At 33.5% G+C, this 21,155-nt stretch overlaps 1 protein-coding gene across 1 annotated transcript; it reads left to right on the top strand.

The window, feature by feature from the left end:
* Positions 1–13,374: 13,374 nt before the first annotated feature.
* Phum_PHUM360530 (adenylate cyclase, putative) lies at positions 13,375–16,527 on the top strand (the record flags this gene model as incomplete). The annotated part of the gene is made up of 6 exons (XM_002427986.1): positions 13,375–13,379; positions 13,574–13,723; positions 13,806–13,998; positions 15,616–15,889; positions 16,041–16,132; positions 16,207–16,527. The coding sequence occupies 6 exons, from the start codon at positions 13,375–13,377 to the stop codon at positions 16,525–16,527; spliced, it is 1,035 nt and encodes a 344-aa protein (XP_002428031.1).
* Between the last annotated feature and the right edge of the window lie 4,628 nt (positions 16,528–21,155).

Here is a 21,155-nt window from a genome sequence, read left to right as displayed (position 1 = left end):
ATTTTTATGAAATCGTAAGAGAGAGAGAGAGAGAGAAAAAAAAACATTTACGATGTCGGTTGTTACGTTTATGACTACTCGAAAAAGAAAATTTTGTTCAGAAACGCACGGAAAACACGCACGTACGCACTATTACGAATTTTAAATTTAAAAAAAACCCCATCGCGTTATTTTGCTAACTATTTGCTTGGACTAAAAAAAAATTAATTTTTTCGAATCGAAAAAAAAAAACGTTACAATTTAATTAAAAAGTAATTAAAAAAGGAAAAGGGAAAGGAAAGGAAAAATAGAGGCAAAGGAAAAAAAGTAAAAGGAATAACTGGGAAAAAATAAAATTACAATAATTGAATGATCGAAAATTTAACCGGAAGGAAAACGAAAAAAAAAAAAAAAATTTTAATTTTCACGTCACCGCTTTATTTATTTTTTTTTTGTGACGTCACGGTTGCCAACTTTAAAAAAAAACGAAAAGAAGGGGAGGGAGGGTGTGAGATTCGTTCGAATACGTCACACGCATTTAACATGGTTGCCGAATCATAGATGAATGACTCGTCTTCGTGTTATTACAACAATTTGTAAAAAAAATTTTTTTTTTCCGATACCGATAATTATCGATTGATTGATTCATTAACGTTTTTCAACTCGATAGCATATTTTAAAAAATTAAAAACGTTGTTTGATTCTAGAGAGAGAGAGAGAGAGAAGTTAATTAGTTTCCATTTTTTTTTTTTCTTAATTCGTTTTATTAACACGAATTCGAAATAAAACGATCCGCACGTGATAATTTTTTTTAAAAACGGATACGACCAAACCGGAAGATGATTAACATTAATAAAAAATCAACCAATGAGAAACGATTTAAATTTTTTTTTTTAAATTTCTCATTGGTTGACCTTTGACGTGAATCTTTCGCTAATTAAAATTTCAATTTATTTCGTTTCTTTAGTAAAACTTTCGAGAACCTTTCCACCTTTTTTTCGATGTCTTTTTCAAACTCGTAATTCACAAGTAGTACACACCCGGAACGAAAAGGTTTAAGGAAAGGCGTAATAAGTTTTTAAAAAAGTTTTCAACCTACTCGTAATAATTTTCCAACGTGTTCGAAAAATATTTTTTTGGTAAAAAATTTTAATTTAATCCTTTCGTTCGTAAACTAGTTGTTATAGTTAAAACCCTAAATTCATTTAATTAATTAATTAATTAGTTATTACGTCATTAATAAATAAATAAATCAATACATAATTAATTAATTAATAATTTTCCCAACCGTTTTTATCGAACTTCTCTACCTTTAATCGTTCGATCAATTCTCTTCTTACTAATCAATCACTTTTCTACCTCCTCCTCCTCCTCCTCACTCCGCTATTTGTCAAAAAATTTTCCTATTGGTTGTTTACTTTTCCCCCACTTTCTATTCTCCTCCCTCCCACTTTCTCTTTCACGTTTATGCAAGATGCACGTAAGCTCATAATGCAATTCATAAACTTATTAGTGTTTTAATGTAAGAAGGGAATAACATTTTTTTTTTTTAATTGCAACGAAGGAGTGGACGATTGCGGTAGGAGAATGGCGAGGGGTAACGGAGGGGAAGGGAAGGGGAGAGGGAAGAGAAAAGTAATTTTTTAAATTGTTAAATAATAATTAATAATTAAGAAAAAAATGGAGGGGTTATTTTTTTTTTTTTCAATTGTCGGACTTGAAAAGGCGGAAAAGGAAGAGGGGAAGGAAGGAAGGGGTAGGGGGAGGAGAATTAGAGATGCGGTTTTAACGAGGTTTCAAAGTGGGAACAAATGATGGACGAAGGTGTGAGAAACGTTCAACTCCGACATTTCGTTTCGTTTATTATTATTTTTTTTTAAATTTAATTTCAAAATTTTTTTTTTTTACTTTAAATTAATTAACTATTATTATTATTATTTTGCTGTTGCATTTCAAAAAAGAGAGAGGGAAAGAGAGAGAGAGAGGGGGGAGGGAAAAAAGAAAAATCTTTTATTTTATTTTATTTTAACCTTTTTTTTTCCTTTTTTTTTACGTTCTTTTTAATTTTTAAAATTTTCTTTTTTTTTTTTTTTTCTATTCTAACCTTTTTGTCGTTAGGTAAATTAAAATAATTTCATTAAAGGTTGAAATAAAATACCCGAAGAGGAAAAAAAAAAAGGAAAAAAAAGAAAGAAAAAGGTTTTTCCGCCATTCTTCCTTCCTTTCCACTCCTCGTTAACATTACACTTTTATTTTTTCCCACCTCCCTCCCCAAGACATACTAAACCCGTCAAACTATTTTAGTATTAATTTAAATCATTTTACGTAATAAACCTTTGTTTCCCCCTAGCAGAAGGATTGTTTCCCTTTTCCCCTCCGCAGAATACAGTAAAAAAGGTTTTCTTTTCTTTTTCCCTCCCCATCCCTTCCCCCAATTTTTATTATTAAAACTATTCGATTGAAATATCTTTTGAATATATTTTCTCTCTTTTAAAATAAGTTTTCCATCCGAAACCTTTTCCTTTTTTAAAACCTTCAAAATTTTTTTTTTTTTGTTTTTCCTTCGCCAATGCAATAACACAAATCGTTTTGTTTTAATAATAATAATAATAATAATAATAATAATAACAAACAGATAAAAGGATTTAATAAACATTGTTAAAAAAAATTTTTCAAAAAGAAAAAAAGGTTCAAAAGGGTTTTAATAAAAAAAAAAACTTGAGGTTTTTTTGGTTTTCTTACCTTTTCTGTAACCGATTCTAAAAATCTCTTACCTTTTTTTTGTAATTATTTCTTATTAAATGACGAAAGAAAAATGAAGAGATGAGAGAATGAATGAATGAATGAATGAAAATGAAAGGGGAAAAATTGTAGAAAAGGTGAAAAAATACACGAGAGAGATAGAGAGAGAGATTTTTATTACGAAAAATCGCTTTCGGTCGTAGTACATAAAAAGTTTTGGGATTTTATGTAATAGGAAAATGTCAAAGGTAAAAAAGGAAAATATATCGAGAAAAAGGAAAAATTTAATAAATGTATATAAATAAATAAGCAAATAAGATAGATAGAAATCAAAGGGAGAAAAAAAATGTTAGAAAGTAAAAAATTATTTAAATTTTAAACGTGGCTTTAGAAATTAGCAATAATTGATTGATTGTGTGTGTGTGTGTGCGTGTGCGTGTGCGTGTCGTATAAACTTTTTTTTTTAGTTTTCTAACGGTTGATTTTATTTTTTTAAAAAAATGTATACGTTTTCCTCTTTTTTTACGAAAAAAAAAAACTTCGTGTCACGAGGTCATTTGTAGCCATTTTAATAATAAAAAATTACAAAAGTTTCTTCATTTAAAAAATAGAGAGAGAGAGAGAGAGAGACGGTTAAATTTTTTTTTTTTCAATTTAATTAAAAAGTAATTTAAAAAGTCCGTAAAAAAAAAATTCATGGAAAAATGATTTTTTTCCTTCTCTCTCTCTCTTGTCTTTTTTTTTTTTTTTTTTGATTTCATCCCCGGAGGCATCAATACTCTTCGAAATGGAAAAATAAAATTTAAAATGAATTCTCTAACGTTTTCCTTTTTTCCTTTTTTTTTTTCGTAAAATAATTTTACCCGCCATTTTAACCGAGAGTTGAACCTCTTTAACGAAAGGTTTCATCATCATCATCAACTAAAAAAAAAAATTTTTTTTTTTTTGTTTTACCACGCTAGCAAATTGATCTTTTAAGCTACGAAAAAAAAAGGATTAATCTCAAAGGAAAAAGATTTAAAAACAAAAAATGAAATCAAAAATTTTTTATCAAAGGAACGGGGAGTAAAACTACAAAAAAAAAAATTTTAATTTATTTTTTTTCCCGCCTTTTTTTTCCGTTCGTTCGTTCTATTTAATTACGTAAAACAAAATGGCGGCGGGTGGAAGGAGGGATAAAAGTTTTTGATTTAAGCCTTCATTTTTTTTTTCGTACGAAAGTTCTAGAAAATATTCGTTAGGTCGATCATAGAATCGATCATTACGTAATTTTTCAATATGGCTTCCCGAATTTGTCTCTATCGCGGTTGTCTGACGTCACTTTATTTGTTTACGTCACAAAGAAAAAAAAAACAATTTTTCCTTTGAATTATTATTTATCGATTATTAAAAAAATTTAAAAGATTCTTTCGTAACGGTTTCAATTCCGGTAGTTTTTTTCCCGCCATTTTTCTTTTAAATGAAATTTTTCCTTTGTTTTACTTAGATTATTTAAAATGTTTCCTTTGAAACGGTTGCGAACGAGCCCGTATGGAAATTTATAACGCGCGAAAATATGTAATAATAATAATAATAATAATAATAATAATAATAATAATAATAATAATAATAATAATAATAATAATAATAATAATAATGTTTTTGTCGCATGTTTTTCAAACAAAATTAATTTTCCTCATTGATTGTTTTAATCTGCTTACACGCTTATAAAATTTTACCGTTTCCGCTTTTACTTCCTGAAAATTGTTTTTTTTCTCTCTCTCTCTCTCTTTCTCTCTTTGTTACGTTACATTTCACATTTTAAATTTAATCCTTTGAGCAAAAAGGAGGAAAAACAAAAAAAAAAAAAATTTCAGATTGAAACAAAATGAAAACTGTCAAGTAATAATAATAATAATAATAAGGATAATGATAGCGATAATGATGATGATGATGATGATGGTGACGGCGGGGATGACGATGATGATGTTGATGATAACGCGTTGATAAATTTTGCATTTCATTGACCCTTTTTTTTTGCTGTTGTTGTTTTTGTTGTTGACATTTTTTATCGATTCGAAAGATGTCACCTTTGGATGATGATGATGATGATGATGACGAACGCGTTACGAGCGAATGGGGAAAAAAAAAAAATTTTTTTTTTGTGGGAGTTGATATTTTTGATGGATTGAATTCCTCTCCCCTTCCCCCTCCCTTTTCGCCATCTTGTTTTATAACGAACTTTCATTTCTTTTTACCAGATCCATTCCTCCGCTTATATACACCATTATAAAAAATTCATTGTTTCTTTCTTTTCTTTTTTCTTTTTTTTTTTTTTGGATATTTTGGTTTATCACGTCGTCTCATGGGAAAATTGAAAGATCGAAATAAGTTTTCCATTGTCAGCAGAAAAAAAAAAAAAATTTTTTTTTTTTGTCATCCATTTTTCTCTCTCTCTTTCTCTTTTTTTTTTTAATCTCTCGTCGAAGAAATTTTTTTTTTTCACTTAACGACTTTCAAATCGATTTATCGATCCCTTGCACTTACGTGAGCATGTATATATATATATATATATATATATATATATATATATATATATATATATATATAATAATTCGCTTTTTGATCGTAAATGTGAAATCTTCTGGAATAATTACTGTTGTTATTTTTGAAAATAAACGACGAATGTGAAAGACAGGGAAATAGGAAGAGACAGAGCGACGAAAAGGGAGAGAAGGGAAAAAGAAAGAGTGAGAGAGAGAGTGAGAGAAGGAAGAGAGAGAGAGAGAAGGAAAGAGAGAGGAAGAGAAAGGGAAAAGATAGAGTGAGAAGAAAGGGAAACAGAAAGAGAGGAAGAGTGAGAGAAAAAGAGCCAGAAAGTGGGGATGAAAGTAAGAAAGAGAAGAAGAGAGAATGTAAGGGGACAGAAAGACAGAAAGAGAGGAAATGAGAGAGATAGAAAGGGAGGAAGTGAAAGAGAGAGAAGGGGCAGAGATAAAGTAAGAAAGACAAAAAGGAAAGGAAAGAGAGAGAGAGAAAATATAAGGTACAGAAAGAAAACGAGGAAGAGAAGACGAAATAGCTGGGGGAAGAGAGACAGAAAAAGAGGCAGAGAGGAGGTGAGAAAGTAAAAGGGACAGAAAGGGAGGAAGAGAGAACGTAAGAGAGAGATACAAAGGGAGGAAAGGAAAGAGAGAGAAACAAAAAAGGAAGAGAATAAGGAAAAAAGGACGCAATAAGGGAAAAAAAGAGAGACGGTAAGAGAGAGACAATAAGGTAAAGAATGAAAGAGGAAAAGAGAAAGAGAGTAAAAGAGGATGATAGCGCGTGTGAATGCGTGTAAGAATTCAGTAAAAAAAAAAATTATATATATAAAAAAAAATATGAAAATAACCGGAAATGAATAATAATTTTTTGAAATTTAATTTAATTTTTTTTTTTTTTGTTTTCCGGAATATTTTATAACCAGAAAAATATTCAAAGTAAAAAAAAAAGGTCAAAAGTCATTCTTAAGTAAAAAACCATTTAAATGTCAACGTACGGAGTCGGTATTTCAAAAAAAACAATTTTTTAAATCGATTTTTTTTTTCTCCCCTAGTGAGGATGAAAAATATAATAATAATAATAATAATAATAATTTTCATTTATTTATTTTTTTAAAAGGAGGGGGGGGGAAAGGATGAGAAAAAAAAATGTTTAACGTGGCATTAATTTTTGCCTTTTATTTATTTATTTATTTATTTTTTACTTTATTTTTTGTTTGCGAAGGAGGCAAAAAAAAGTGGAAGAAGAAAAACAGAAAATCAAAATGTAATTACGTTTTGTATTTTTTCTTTTTTTTTAAATTTTCTAATTTTTCCGGAAAAATATCGTTCGATGAAATATTTAAAACGTGTCGTAGTTTGAATATTCATTCGAATAACTTTCGTAACGTTTATCAATCAATTAGATTTATCGCCTTCGTCATTTAAAATTAATTCCACGTTTAAAATGTCAACTCAAATTAAATATAAAATCTACGACGGATAAATATACAAAATATTTAAAGTGTTTTTTAAAAGTTTTTACCGTGGTAGTAGAATAAAATTTTCAAACGAATCTTAAGGATAAAAAAAAGAGTGCGGTAAAAAGTGGCAGTAGAATCGAACGAATTCGTTTGTAAATGTCGTACATTCCTTTTAATTAATTCGGTTTTTTTTGATGAAGAAAAGAGGAAAGGAAAGGCGAAGAAGGGACAGGAAGAAAGATGGAGAGTAAATGTGAAGGGTGAGGGGGGCAGGAAGGTAGGGAGGAGACAAAAAATTAAAAAAGAGAAAATTATTTCATATGGTAAAAAAAATTTTTTTTTCACACTTTTCTCTTTCCTCTCTCTCTCTCTCTCTCATCATTTCATTTTTTCCTACGTTTAAAAACAAACAGGGAGACAAACAAACAAACGAACGAACAAACGAACGAACAAACGAACGAACAAACGAACATGCATACGATCGGTAAAAAAAAAAAAAAATTAAATTTCCGGTTGCCGTATTTAAAAAAAAAAAAAAAAACGTTTTTCGTTTCGTTCGTTTTTCACTTTTTTTTTTTTCTCTCTCTCGTGATATGCAATTTTTTTTTTTTTTTAATTAACGTGGAACGAGAAAAATAAAAAAAAAGTAAAAATTGATATCATTTTATTTTTTACATTTTGTTTAAATAAAAAAAAAAAAAAAAGTTAATGAAAAATCTTTTTAATTCAAATCAAATAAATAAATATAAAATGACAATTTTTTTTTCTTTTCTATTTCCACGTTAAAACAAGTAATAGTACGTGTCGTAAATTCTATTATTTTATTTATACATTTTTTTATTGTTCCCTTTAAAAAAAAAAAACAGGAAATAGAAATAAAAAGAAGAAGAAGGAGTTTAAAAAAGGAAAATTTTCTAAAACGTTTTTCCTTATTTTTTCTTTCCTTTTTTGTCTTTTGCAGTTTTGCCAACGTAATCATTACCATTTTACTCTCATAAATTTAAAATGAAAGGAAAAAAAAATTTCTTTTTTTTTATAAAGGAAAAAAAAAAGGTTTAAAAGAAATTATAAAATGGATGACAGGAATCAGGGTTGCAAATTTTCTCTTCAAAAAGAAAAAAAAATTTTCTTTTAACGAATTCGGTTTACCAACTTAAAAAAAAAAAAAACTCGAGCTTTTGCAAGAATGATTTTTTTTTTTTTAATCTCTCTTTATCTCTCTCTCTCTCTCTCTCTTTCTGTCTGTCTCCCATCTTGACTTTCCATTACTTCCATCCAGTAAAAATTATTTAAAAAAAAAAAAAACTGAAAGAAAACAGAAAATTTTCTTTTTTTTTTAATAAAAAAAAATATATATATATGAGATATATTAAAAATGTATACCTCCAAGTAATATATTATTATTATTATTATTATTATTATTTTTGCTCATATTTATTTAATTTTTTTTCTTTTTTTCCACGAATTTTTAGTATATATATATTAAAATTTAAAGAAAAAAGAAAATGACAGACATCAATAATATTTCCATTAAAAATTCAAAAAATGATGATAATAATAATAATAATAATCCTACGTCGTAATTTTTTGTTTTAAAATTTAAAAAAAAAAAAAAAGAAACAAGAAAAAAATTAATAATATATTATTTTTAAATTTCTGAACGCGCACCGTGAAATAATACGCGACGACACTAGCGCATTCTATTCAACGAGAAAATTTTTTCATTTAAAAAAAAAACAAAATGGAAGCGGTTTCAATCTTTGAATGTATTTTACGCTTATGTTTTTCTTATTGTTATCATCAATTTATTTACGAATCGAAAACGATCGTGATTGATTTGTTTATTTTATTTATTTGTTTGTTTAGATTTTGATTTGAAAAGCGCGGGAAATTTAAAAATTAATTAATTAATTAAATAAATCGTTGGGGAAAAAAAATACTACGTTTATTTATTTATTTATTTATTTTTTATTTATTGCTTTTTTTTTTGTTCAAACAACGTTAAATTAATTTTTTTTTTTTATGGATGGAATGAGATGGAAAACAAATAAAAAAGAGACAGAGAGAGAGAAAGAGAGAGAGAGAGAGAGAGAGTGAGAGACAGAGAGAGAGATAAATGAATGATTATAAATTATTAAATATTAAAAATTTATTTGTTCGCTCGAGAGTCATTAAAACTATTACACGCATTTGGTTCAGTTTTAAAAAAATAATAATAATAATAAAATTTAAATTATTACACGAAATTGTAACGGTTTTTTTTTTCATTCCCCTTAAGGTTCATATATTTAAATGATTGAAAGTTTTCCCTTCTCTCTCTCTCTCTCTCTCTCTCTCTCTCTCTCTCTCTCTCTCTCTCTCTCTCTCTATCTCTCTTTTCTCGAGTCTCTCAATGGTCGAATCAGTTTTTCTCCGTTATATTTCAATTTAAATTTTCTCTTTTTTTTTACATACCATAAAGTCTATTAATAAGTTTAAAAGGATAAAAAGGAAATAATAAATAAGAGAGAGAGAGAGAGAATGTGTGAGGATATGAAAAATCGTTACAATTTTTTAAAAAGGGAAAGGAGGCATAGAGTAATAATAAAACGAATTTTTTTTTTCTTTCTTCCTCCTCCTTTTTGGAAAAAATTATATGTTAATTAAAAAAAAAATGGAAAGTGAATGGGGGGAGGAGGGAGGGGAGATGAAAGAGTTTTGAAATAAGCAGACGAAACCTTTTTATTATCAAATATGAAACCTTTTGTTGTTGTTTTTTATTGATAATCGATATACAGATATTGTAAAAAAAAATTTTTTTAAAAAAGGGTAACGAAAGGGAAATAAAAATTTAATTACATAAGTAATATTACTAAAGGTGGGGGAGGAGGGGCGTATCGAAATGAAGAACGATCTATTATTATTATTTTTGAAAACTTCGATACGTAACGGTTTTTAAAAAGTTTAAAATAAATAATAATTTACGCCGCGTTAATTTTATTAAAAAAAAAAAAAAAAAATTTTTGTTACAAAAAAAACTTGAAGTTTTTTTAAAATGTTAAAAAAAAAAAAACTTTTTCATTCTTTTCTTTCGAACCGTTAAGAGTGTGAGAGAGAGAGAAAAGCGTAAAACATGGCGAACTCGAATTTAACAAAAAAAAAAAAACAACAGAGTCGTGAAAAAAAAAAATTTTTTTTTCATCACTTTTAAAAGATGATAATAGATCGTGAGAAATAAGAAAAAAAGAAGAAAAAAAAGTCATTTTTTACAGTGGAAACAATCCATTTCCGGTTTCGTAAAGTGACAAACGTTTTTTTTTTTAAAAAAAAAAAATAATTTAACCGAATCATTTATTTAAATTAAATTTTTCCTTGTCGATTTCTTTTTTTTAATAAAAACACTCTCAACTCCTATCGTCGTTCGTTCGTTTGTTTGTTTGTTTGTTTGTTTGTTTGTCTAAAAAAAAAAATTGTTTTCTATAAGATTTTAATTTTTTTTTTTTTTTCAATTTAGTCAAAAAAAATTAATTATTATTCAATATTATATAATTAAAAAATGACGTAAACAAAATGATTTTCCATGAATCGTTTTTTTCTCAAAGTCAATAATAACAATATTGATAGAATATATATTGATAAAATGATAAAACAATTGATGAAACAACCCTCGTGTAAAAAAAAAAGAAAAAAATAATTTAATAATAATAATGATAATGATAATGAAGTTCTCGAGACGGAAAACATGGCGCCGAACGGACATGGGAAATAAGCGGGGAAAGGAAGGAAGGAAGGAAGGAAAGAGGAAAAATGTCGAAAACGTGAATGTGACGGTTATGGCGATTTATTATGTTTAATAAAACGTGTAAAATTTCAAATTGAGATTTTTCTCGTGGTTAAAAATGGGGGGAAGGGAAAAAGGCAAACGGGAGGAGAATTGAAAAGGGGGAGGAGCTTAGTTCGTGTTAAATTTCGGTTCAGGCACGAGTGTAAATAATAATAGCAAACGTTAATTCGAGACGAATTTACAATATGGAAGATATTTCGTCGTGTAACTAGAAAAAAAAAAAAGGAAAAAAATTTTTGTAGCCCGAAGGTTTAAATCCGATTCCATCGAATGAATTTTTTGAAATAAAATCTGGAAAAAGAGTCGAAAATCCTGGATAAAAAAAAAGAATAAAATAAAATAAAATAATAACCTTTGAACCTTAAAATCCTAAGTTTTTTTTTTTTTTTTTATTTCCGTACGCGGTCAAAAGTTTATTGAGATAAATTTTTTTTTTTTCCTTCCACAAAGGAAATTGAAATTACAAAGGTTTTACGAAAAGGAAATGATTAAGAATTTCGGGGGGGAGGGGGGTTTTTATTTCCCGCCAAAATTTTTTTTTATTTTTTTGAAACATTTCGATGGAAAAATCGAATCACGTGATTTTTACCTACGCAAAAAAAATTTATGCGAATCCTTATGTTTGTGTCAAAAAGGTTCAAAAAGTAATTTTTTTCAAACATTAAAATCAAAGAAAAAATAAAATAAAAAAATTTTCATTTTTGAATCGATACCGAGTCGTTGAATCCGCACCTTCTCATTCTTTCCCGTAGTTTTTTTCTTTTTTTTTTTTTTTAATTTATCCTCCATTCCTTGTCTTGTTACACGTTAAAAATCAAATAAACCATTATTGAACATGAACATTTTTTTTATTTAATTATTATTATTATTATTATTATTATTAAGAAAGAAAGATAGAAAAAATTGAAAAAGAATAAAGGAAAAAAAAATAACTTGAACATTTTTCAACAAGCACGAACGAACGCACGCACGAACGCACGTACGAACGCACACGTACAAAAACTTATACATTTTGGAATTTTGAACATTTATGTAATTACAAACGTTTTACGTAATCATTATCATCATCATCATCATCATTAAAACTTTATCGATTATGAAAAAAACAAGGAAAGAAAAATACAACTCTCGTACGCACGCACGCACGCACGCACTTTTTATTGAAAATTTTGTTATGTGATCTCTCTGCTGGATGATCTGAATCTCGATATTTAATATTTATTAAAACAATCGGAAAAAAAAAATTAGATTTAAATTAAATCCCGTCGTGTCAATAAATTATTATTATTATTATTATTATTATTATTATTATTATTATTATTATTATTATTATTATTATTTTAAATTGAAAAAAAATAAAAATCATAATGGCGTGTGAAATGAAAATTTACTTATTAATTAGAGAATGAACGGATTTTGAATGAAGAATGGGTCGGATGGAGTGATGGGATGGGGTGAAAGGGGTGAGATGGAAGGGGGAGGGATGGGGGGAGAGGGAAAAAAAAAGAAAATAGATTTTTCGAGTGCCATATAAAAAACGTTCGAAATCCAATTAGAGTTAATTATTGATCATTAATTAGTGGAGATGATTAAGTGAAAAATTAAATTTTTCATATTTTGTTTTTTGGGGATGGGAAAGAAAAATGGAGGGGAAATTGAAGAAGGAGGAGGAGTTAATCGAAAGTGAATCGGAGGAGAAATTGAAGGAGGAGGAGTTAATCGAAGGTAGAATCAGAGGGGAAACGAAATAAAAAAAAAATGAAGGTGACGGCGATTAAGTGAAATGTGGAGGGGAAACGAAATAGATTTTGGAGGGGAAATGAAATTGGAGGAGGAGAACAAATTGGGGGAGAGGGAACTAAGGGGAAATTTTTTAAAAAGAGGCGAGTTCATATACGATGAGTCGAGGATATTTTTTTGGGTTTCAATTTAAATTCCCCGATTTCCGTGTTTAGATATTTTTATCATTATTATTATTATTATTATTATTTTAAAAAATTTTTTCCCGCCGATTTATTTCAATCAGTCGTTTCTCTGACATTTTCCCTGTTTTCAATTAATAATCGGCGTCATCAAATCCACCATTTCATACGATTTTTCATTAATTGAATCTCTGCAGCGGTACCTGAACCTTCGGTGTAAAAATTTCAATTTTTTTCCGCCATTTTTTAATAATTAAAATTTTTTTTTTCTTTTTACCGTAATCCGTTAGACGGATAATTTTTCCCTTTTTTCTTTTCCTTCGTGCTGTCGGTATGGATTTGTGGATTTTGTGAAAATTTTCCGTGAGACGCGCCAAAGTCCGATTGCACAGTTTTGTCATTTTAAACCGCATTCCCTACATATATTTTCCAATGCAAACATTTAATGCCCCCTCCCCCCCCTTTTTTTTTTAAATTTATACTCTTTTCAATCTCGAATCGTCAACTTCGAGATCCGTTTCGATAAATACCCGTCACGTTCGATGCATTCATTCGAATTCAAATCCTAACTTTTTTCCCCTTAATTTCACGTTTTTTTTATAAAAATTTATCCAGCTTTGAAAGCATTGATAATAATAATAATAACAATCATTATTAGTAACAATCAATTTAACGTCGTCGAAAAAAATAATAATGATAATAATAAAGAAAAAAAATTTAATTAATTCCTATCGTTTTTTTTAAGCCTTATTTGTTCAACCCACTATAAAGTCTATAAATTTCAAATTCTATAGTTTCTCTTCTTTTTTTTATAATAAAGAAGATTATTTGAGGAGCTTTAACAAAAAAAAATCACGACAACGACAACAACAACAACGTTTAAATCAAATGAAAAATTTCATTTAATAAAAAATAATTTAGCCATGTTGTGATGACGTCACGCGTAATAATAAAGTCACGATGGAATTAATTGGAAAAAAAAATTTTTTTCTCGGAGATTTCGAAAAAAAGATTATTATTATTATCATTATTAATTTCATCATCGTCAACGTCATCATCATCATAATCATCATCATCGTTGACGTTTTATTAATTTTTTTTTTTTTTAATTTTTTTTTCCAGAGAAAACGAAAGTGGAAACATATTAGACAATCTTCTGTCACGTATGGAACAATATGCAAACAATTTGGAAGCATTGGTTGAAGAAAGAACGTCAGATTATCTGGAAGAGAAAAAAAAATGCGAAGAACTTTTATATCAATTACTTCCAAAGTTTGTTTATCTTACAATGTGACACTTTTTTCCAGAAGAAAAGAAAAGTGGAAAATCTTAAATTTAAAAATTTTCCTCGTAGGTCCGTTGCGAGTCAGTTGATAAAAGGTCAATCGGTCATTGCGGAAACATACGATCAAGTCACCATTTATTTTAGTGACATTGTCGGATTCACGTCACTTTCTGCTGAGAGCACGCCCATGCAGGTCGTGGATTTGCTCAATGATCTCTATACCTGTTTTGATTCCATTATTGAAAATTTCGACGTTTACAAGGTAAGCAACCCTCCGAGTGATAACTCTTATCAAAGGAAAACAAACCTATTAGAGAGAAAACATAATGATGGCGATTCGAAACAATTCGGGGGATTCGTAACAATTTAAGAAGAAAGAAAAGCGGAAAAACAAACCGACAGACGAAATATAAAATAATAATAATAATAATAAACGAATGGGAAACGACGACAACGACGGCGATGATGACGATAATAATTAATTGCATGAAAATTAATTACTATAAACTTAAACTATATAAATTATAGCTTGTTATTTACAAGACCAAAAAAAAAAGAAATTACGAGCATAAAAAAATGTTATGGCGGTTAGGAAGGAAAGAGAGAGAGAGAGAGAGAGAGAGAGGGTAAAAATGTTTATAACATCTCTATTATTTGTCATTAAACTTAAATGTTTTACATCATTATTATTATTATTTTAGTAATCGAAAAGTAGTGAAAATTTTCTTTTTTTTTTTTTATCGATTTGAACAATTTAAAATTTTAAAATCTTTTTTTTTTTTTTAGAGTTGAAAGAATATTATAGAAAATTCTAGAATAAATTTTTTTTCTTTTTTTTTTTCATTTTATAGTCATTAATAGTCAAGTTTAAAAGACTATAATTTATGCTATAAAAAGAAAAAGAAGAAGAAAAAAAGTTGACTCGTTTGTGCAATTTATTATAATTCTTTTTTCGAATCTCTCTCTCTCTCTCTTTCTCTCTCTCTCTTTCTCTCTCACTTTCTTTCTTGGTTTTTCTGTCTTCCTTTCTCTTCCTGTCCACCCTCTTCCTCTCTTTGTCTACCATCTTTCACTCTCTCTCTCTCACTTTCTCTTCTTTCCCACCCTCTCCCTCTCTCAATTTCTCTCTCATCTACCCCCTTTTTCTTCTGTCTACCATGTTTCACTTTCTCTTTCTTCCTCTTCCTGTCTCTCACGTTCTCTTTCTTTTCTATTTTGTCACAACTGACTAGTTCTTTCCCATTTTTCGTCTTTGTATCTCTCTCTCTCTCTCTCTCTCTCTCTGTCTCTCTCCCCCTGTATTTTTTTTTCTTCCTTCCTCTCTCTCTTTTCCTTTTTCTATCTCTCTCACTCCCTATCTCATCTATCTTTTCTCTCACTTTCTGTTCCTACCGACCTTCTTCCTCTGTCGGTCTACCATCTTTCACTCTCTCTCTCTTCCTTCCTTTTCCGGTCTCCCTCTCGTTCTCTTTCTTTTCTATTTCGCCACGACAAAATATTTCTTTCTCATATCTCCTTTTTATATTTCTCTCTCTGTATTCCTCTTTTTCTTCTTTTTTCTCTCTCACTTTCTCTCCCTACCTAACCTCTTCCACTCTCTCACTTTCTCTTCCTACCTAACCTCTTCCACTCTCTCACTTTCTCTCCCTACCTAACCTCTTCCACTCTCTCACTTTCTCTCCTACCTACCCTCTTCCTCTCTCTCTCTGTCTCACTCTCTGTCTCACTCTCTGTCTCATCTACCCTCTTCCTCTCTTTCCCACTCTCCTCTCTTTCTTCCTCTTCCTGCGTTTCTCACGTTCTCTTCCTTTTCTATTTCGCCACGACAGACTGTTATTTCTTTCTCATTCACACATACTAAATTTTTTCACAATTCCAGGTCGAAACTATCGGTGACGCTTACATGGTAGTCTCGGGTTTACCGGTACGAAATGGAAATTTACACGCAAGAGAAATAGCAAGGATGTCATTGGCGTTGCTGGGTCAAGTTCAAGATTTCAGAATCAGGCATCGTCCGACGACACAGCTTAAATTAAGAATAGGCATGCATACGGGACCCTGCGTCGCCGGAGTCGTCGGTTTAAAAATGCCAAGATATTGTCTTTTCGGTGACACGGTAAACACAGCATCGAGAATGGAATCCAATGGCGAAGGTAATTATTATCATCAAATAGTTTTTTTTTTTTTTAAAACATTTTACAAAAAAACGACTTTTTTACTTACAAAAAAAAACCCCATTCCCTTCCTCCCCTTTCTTCCTACCCCTACTCTCTCCCCAACCTTCTTCTTATTTTATTTTCGCAGCGTTAAAAATTCACGTGAGTCCTAAAACGAAAGAAGTTTTAGACACATTTAAAACATTCGAATTGGAATACAGAGGAAAAGTCGAAATGAAGGTACGTTTTCCCCCCAATTTTTCTCGCACCCGCGCACTCGCGCACCTTTTTAAAAACGTCTCCTATTTACACAGGGCAAAGGAGTCATGCCGACATATTGGCTTTTGGGTGAAAAAAAATTACAAAAAGAAGAAGAAGTAGAAGACTGTTTAACGGATGAACCTCTCATTCCAATATCATCATCGGAACCGATGATGACGTCGACAACGATGACGTCATCGTCATCCCCCCTATCAAACAAATACGTTTCCTCTTCACCAACGACAAATAATAAATTAGCAAATAATAATATATCGAACCAAATACATAATAATATAGATAATAAAAATTGTAATATCATTCCGAATTCTAGTACGCCTTTACTAACGAACGCTTCGAGAGATTCTTTAGTTTAAATAAATCACATCGATCGATAAATCAATAATCATCGATAAATCGAATCGATTTTTTGAAATTCTTTTTCTTTTTTTTTCTCGTGTCATTTTAAATAAAAAAATATTTATTGAAAAAAAAGAAAATTTTTTTTATTATTATTCTTATTATTTGTAGAAATTTTTTCTTATTAAATAAAAAAAACAGTATTATTATTATTATTAATTAAAATAGTTTATCATTATTATTATTATTGTTTTGTTTATAAATCGTTTATTATTATTATTATTATTATTATTATTATTATTATTACCGTTAAAAAAAGTAAAAAAAAGATTTTATCTTTAATCTGTGTTTTTTTATGTTTAGTTTGTGTTTGTGAGTGTTTGACTCTTTTTCCTTTTTTTTTCGTGTGAATGATTGATTGATTGATTGAATGGAATCGTACTAAGGATGAATGAATGTTAAGAAAAAAAAATTCGAATTAACGTTTATATATACATATATATATTGAATGTAATTTAATTAAACGATACACACACATATAAACACATAAACACAAAACAAACAAAAAAAGCAGAAAATACTCTATTATATATATATAAAATTAATTAATTAATTATTTCGTTAATTATTTTTCTAAGATTGTGAAAAAAAAAAACAAAAAAAAAAAAAAAACTGGAAATGTAATAATAATAATAATATGAATTAGATTTCTAACGGTGAATCGAAGAAAATTCTTTTTTTTTTTCCAATTTATTTTCAAATTCTGAATGTTATGTGAATAGAATTTGTTTTTTTTTTTTTTTGTTTTATTTTTGGCTTTTTATTTTTATCAGTACCTGTTAACAAATTGAAAAACTTTTATTGTTTAAATAAATTCTATTTTAAAAAAAAAAAAAAATTTTTATTCCTATCTCCTATTTTTCTTTCTCCCCCTCCCCCTATCCTTCCCTCCCCTCTCCTCTCTCTCCCATTTTTTTTGTTGACAGTGCGAACGCGAGGGAGATGCCTGCGTCCCGGGACGTGGCCACCTCGCCTATGGCGCTGCGGCCCGAGAGGTCGTTTATGCCGACGTTTGCGTCGGTGGCGAAGGCGACGACGGACTCGTCGCGGTGTGGCCGCGAAAGGGGGAAAGCGTGCGAAACAAGTCGCTGCAGGCGAGAGGAAGAAAATCGATGAGTCCGCTCCTGCTAAGGAGGTGCAGGAGCAATCCAAGTCCCAGGGGGAAAAACCGAAGTCGGCTCCGGCTGCCGCTTCGGCCCAAAAAATAAAAGCGTCGCGGACGGACGCGGTGGTGTTGAACAGGAACGAGGGTACCAAATCCTTCGCCGAGGTCTTGGCCGCCGCGAGAGATCGTGTGGATCTGGCAAAGTTAGGAATCGACTCCCCTTAGAATCCGTCCGTCCGCGAACGGAGGGAGGGTTTTCGAATTTAAGAGTGAAAACAGGGCGGCCAAGGCGGCGGAGCTGGCCGCGGAGCTTTTGAAGGTCGTGGGGCCGATGGGAGTCACGGCGACGTGCCCCACGAGAAGGGTTGACCTCCGCGTCGAGGGTCTCTGCGACATAGCTCTCGCATTGTCAGGGGCGGGCGGATGTTTTATCTCCGACGTTTTGGTGCATCCTCCGATCGGAGGGGCGCACGACCGCGACTGGGGTTCGCGTCCGTTCTCGCGGCCGCCGCGCCCGTCCTCCTCGAGGCGGGCAATGTGACTGTCGGTTGGGTCAGAGCGCCGGTGGTTCTCTCGCCGAAGCGAAAGGCCGTGTGCGGAGGGACGGGGCACCGGTAGCGCGATTGGGCGAACTCGATTCGTTGCGCGGCGTGCGCAGAGGTCGGCCGTCCGGCTAATCACCGGTTGGGCGGTCCTTCGTGTTCGGCGCCTTCGGTCAAGGGAAAAGCCATCCGTTGGAGTGCGACTGGGGTGCAGGGGGGTGAGACGCGGGAAGCTTCTTCGTGCGAGCCGAGAACGAACGGCTCTGCCCAGAGTTCGACGTAAACATGGCGAAGTTTCTCCAAGTCAATTTAAATCACTGCAGGAGAGCGCAAGATCTTTTGCTCAATCAGGTGGGCTCGTGGGGGGTCGACATCGTCATGATTTCGGAACCCTACGCCGTTTCGAAAAGGGGGGAAAGCCGCGATGGTTTTTGGTTCGATTCCGAGGACGGAGCGGCCGCGATTCTATTCTTGAACTTGGTCCGGACGCCGAGGCCTCGGGAACTTTCACGGGGGAGGGTTTCGTTCTGGTCGGATGGGGAAACGTAGTTCTGGTGTCCGCTTACGCGTCGCCGAATCTTCCCGTCAGCCAGTTCGAGAATTTCTTGCACGCGCTCACGAGGGAGATCGATCGGTTCAGGGGGGTCTTGTCCCACTTTCGTCTGCGGCGACTTCAACGCTAAGCACGTCTCGTGGTCGGGATACGCAAACAACGCGCGCGGCCGACTCCTCAAGGAATGGTTCGACTCGCGTCATTTCGTCGTGCAAAACCAAAGGGGGGGGGGGGTAAAACTTACGTGCGGGCCACCGGCGAATCCGCGATCGATCTCACGGTTTCTTCCGTCGCGGCCGCGGCGTGGGTCTCCGGCTAGGAGGTCCTTTCCGATTTCGAGTCCCTGAGCGACCACGTCTACCTGGCGTTCTCGTTCGGGGCTCCTCGGAGTTCGGGGGGGGGGGGGTTGCCTCTCGGTCCGGCAGTCCTCGAGTCGTCGTTCCGCCCCGGTGGAGCCTGAGGTCGATGGACCAAGAGCGGCTCGTCGAGTGTCTCGCCGCGGAGTCGTGGCGAAGGGCCAACGTTTCGGGGAATAAGAACGCCATCGAGATGGCGCGGGCGATCCGGGACGATTTGCATCGAATATCCAATTCGTGCATTAGGAGGGTCGGTTCGCCATCGAACGAGCGCAAGCGGTCTAAATACTGGTGGACGGATGCGATAGGAGAGCTGTGGAAGGAGTTCTGCCTCGCACGTCACCGGTTCGTCGGCAGAAAAAGACACTTGATCAAACGGGGAGACGCTACGAGGACATCGTGAACGACAACGAACTTGCGCATTTAAAGGCGGAGTGAAGGGCTTCGAGGGTTCGCCGAGCGATATTAAGTTTCAAGGAGGTGTGTTGGAAGGAGCTCCTGAGCGAAGTGGATTCGAATCCGTGGGGTCTTCCGTTCCGTCTCGTGACCAAGCTGAGGGGTTCGTTGGGACCGCTGACGGCCGGCATGACGGAGGAGTTTCGCGCAAAAATGATCGCAAAGGTCTTCCCTCTCGTCGAACCGTTCGCGTTTCCTCCGGCGGATTTCCCTTACGACGAAAATCGCGACACCGCAGTGACGGAGAGGGAGGTTCGCCTTCTCCTCGACGCGGCCTCGAAGAGGCGCTCGGCTCCGGGCCCGAACGGCGTGCATTACGCATACTCGGCAAGTCCACCGGGGTGCTGTGTGCGCGTCTCTCGGCGCTTTACACCGCGTGCTTCCAAGAGGCGACGTTTCCGACCACGTGGAAAGAAGCCAACTTAATTTTGCTCGACAAACCGGGTAGGGATCCGACGACGCCGAGTGCGTATCGGCCGATTTGTCTTCTCGATGTAGAGGGCAAGTTGTTCGACCGCGTGATCGCGTCCCGGATAGACGAACACTTACGATCAGGGGGAGGGAGGAACGACCTCTCTCCGAATCAGTACGGCTTCCGGACGGGCCGTTCGACGACCGACGCACTCGACCGCGTGTGCGCCGGAATCCGGGACACACTTCGCCGGGGCGGCGTCGCGATCACCGTCTCCATCGACATCAAAACCCGTTCAATTCGGTGAATTGATCCACGGTATTGGTATCATCTTTCTCGGAGAGAAAGATCGCGTACGAGAAACCGGACGGAACGATGGGAAGGGCGGACGTGTTCTGTGGCGTGCCTCAGAGATCGGTTCTAGGACCACTCCTGTGGAATATCGCCTACGACTGCGTCGTCACCCGGACCGTTCTTCCCGAAGGGGTGGTTCTCGATTCCGGTCTTTACTTCGGCGAACATCTGGCGCACATCGGACCGAAGATCCGAGCCGTTAGGACGCCTGATGCCAAACCTGCGCGGACCGCAGGCCAGGGTCAGGCGATTATACGCGACGGTCGTTCACTCCGAGGCCCTGTACGAAGCTCCGATCTGGGCCGAGTAGGTTTCGGCAGCTTGGCCTCTTCGCGAGAAGGCAATACAACTCCAAAGGGCGTCTCTGAACAAGGCGGCGATGGCTTACAGGGACTTCGCGGCGGAGGTGGCTTGTCTTCTGTCGGGCACTCCCCCGCTCGATCTCCTCGCGAGGGAGAGACTCGTCCTCTATATATATATATATATATATATATATATATATATGTATGTATATAAAGTTACAGTATTAAGAAGAAGAAGAAGAAAAAAAAGAAAAGTTCTATCATTTTTGTATGTAATGTTTATTTTTATTTTTTATTTTTGTTTTTGTTATTTAACGTTATGTAATTGTAATATTAACTGTTAACGCTGTTTTTTTATTGTATTCTCACTTTTATTATTTGTATGTTAACTTGATGAATAATATATATATATATATATATATATATATATATATATATATATATATATATATATATATATATATATATATATTGCTTTTATAATACGGCCACGAATAAATATTTA

This window comes from Pediculus humanus, genomic scaffold (genome assembly GCF_000006295.1).
Source record: "Pediculus humanus corporis 1103172107775 genomic scaffold, whole genome shotgun sequence".
Classification (NCBI taxonomy): domain Eukaryota; kingdom Metazoa; phylum Arthropoda; class Insecta; order Psocodea; family Pediculidae; genus Pediculus; species Pediculus humanus.
The sequence above is the reverse complement of the archived record's forward strand: the minus strand, read 5'-3'. Positions and strand labels throughout refer to the sequence as shown.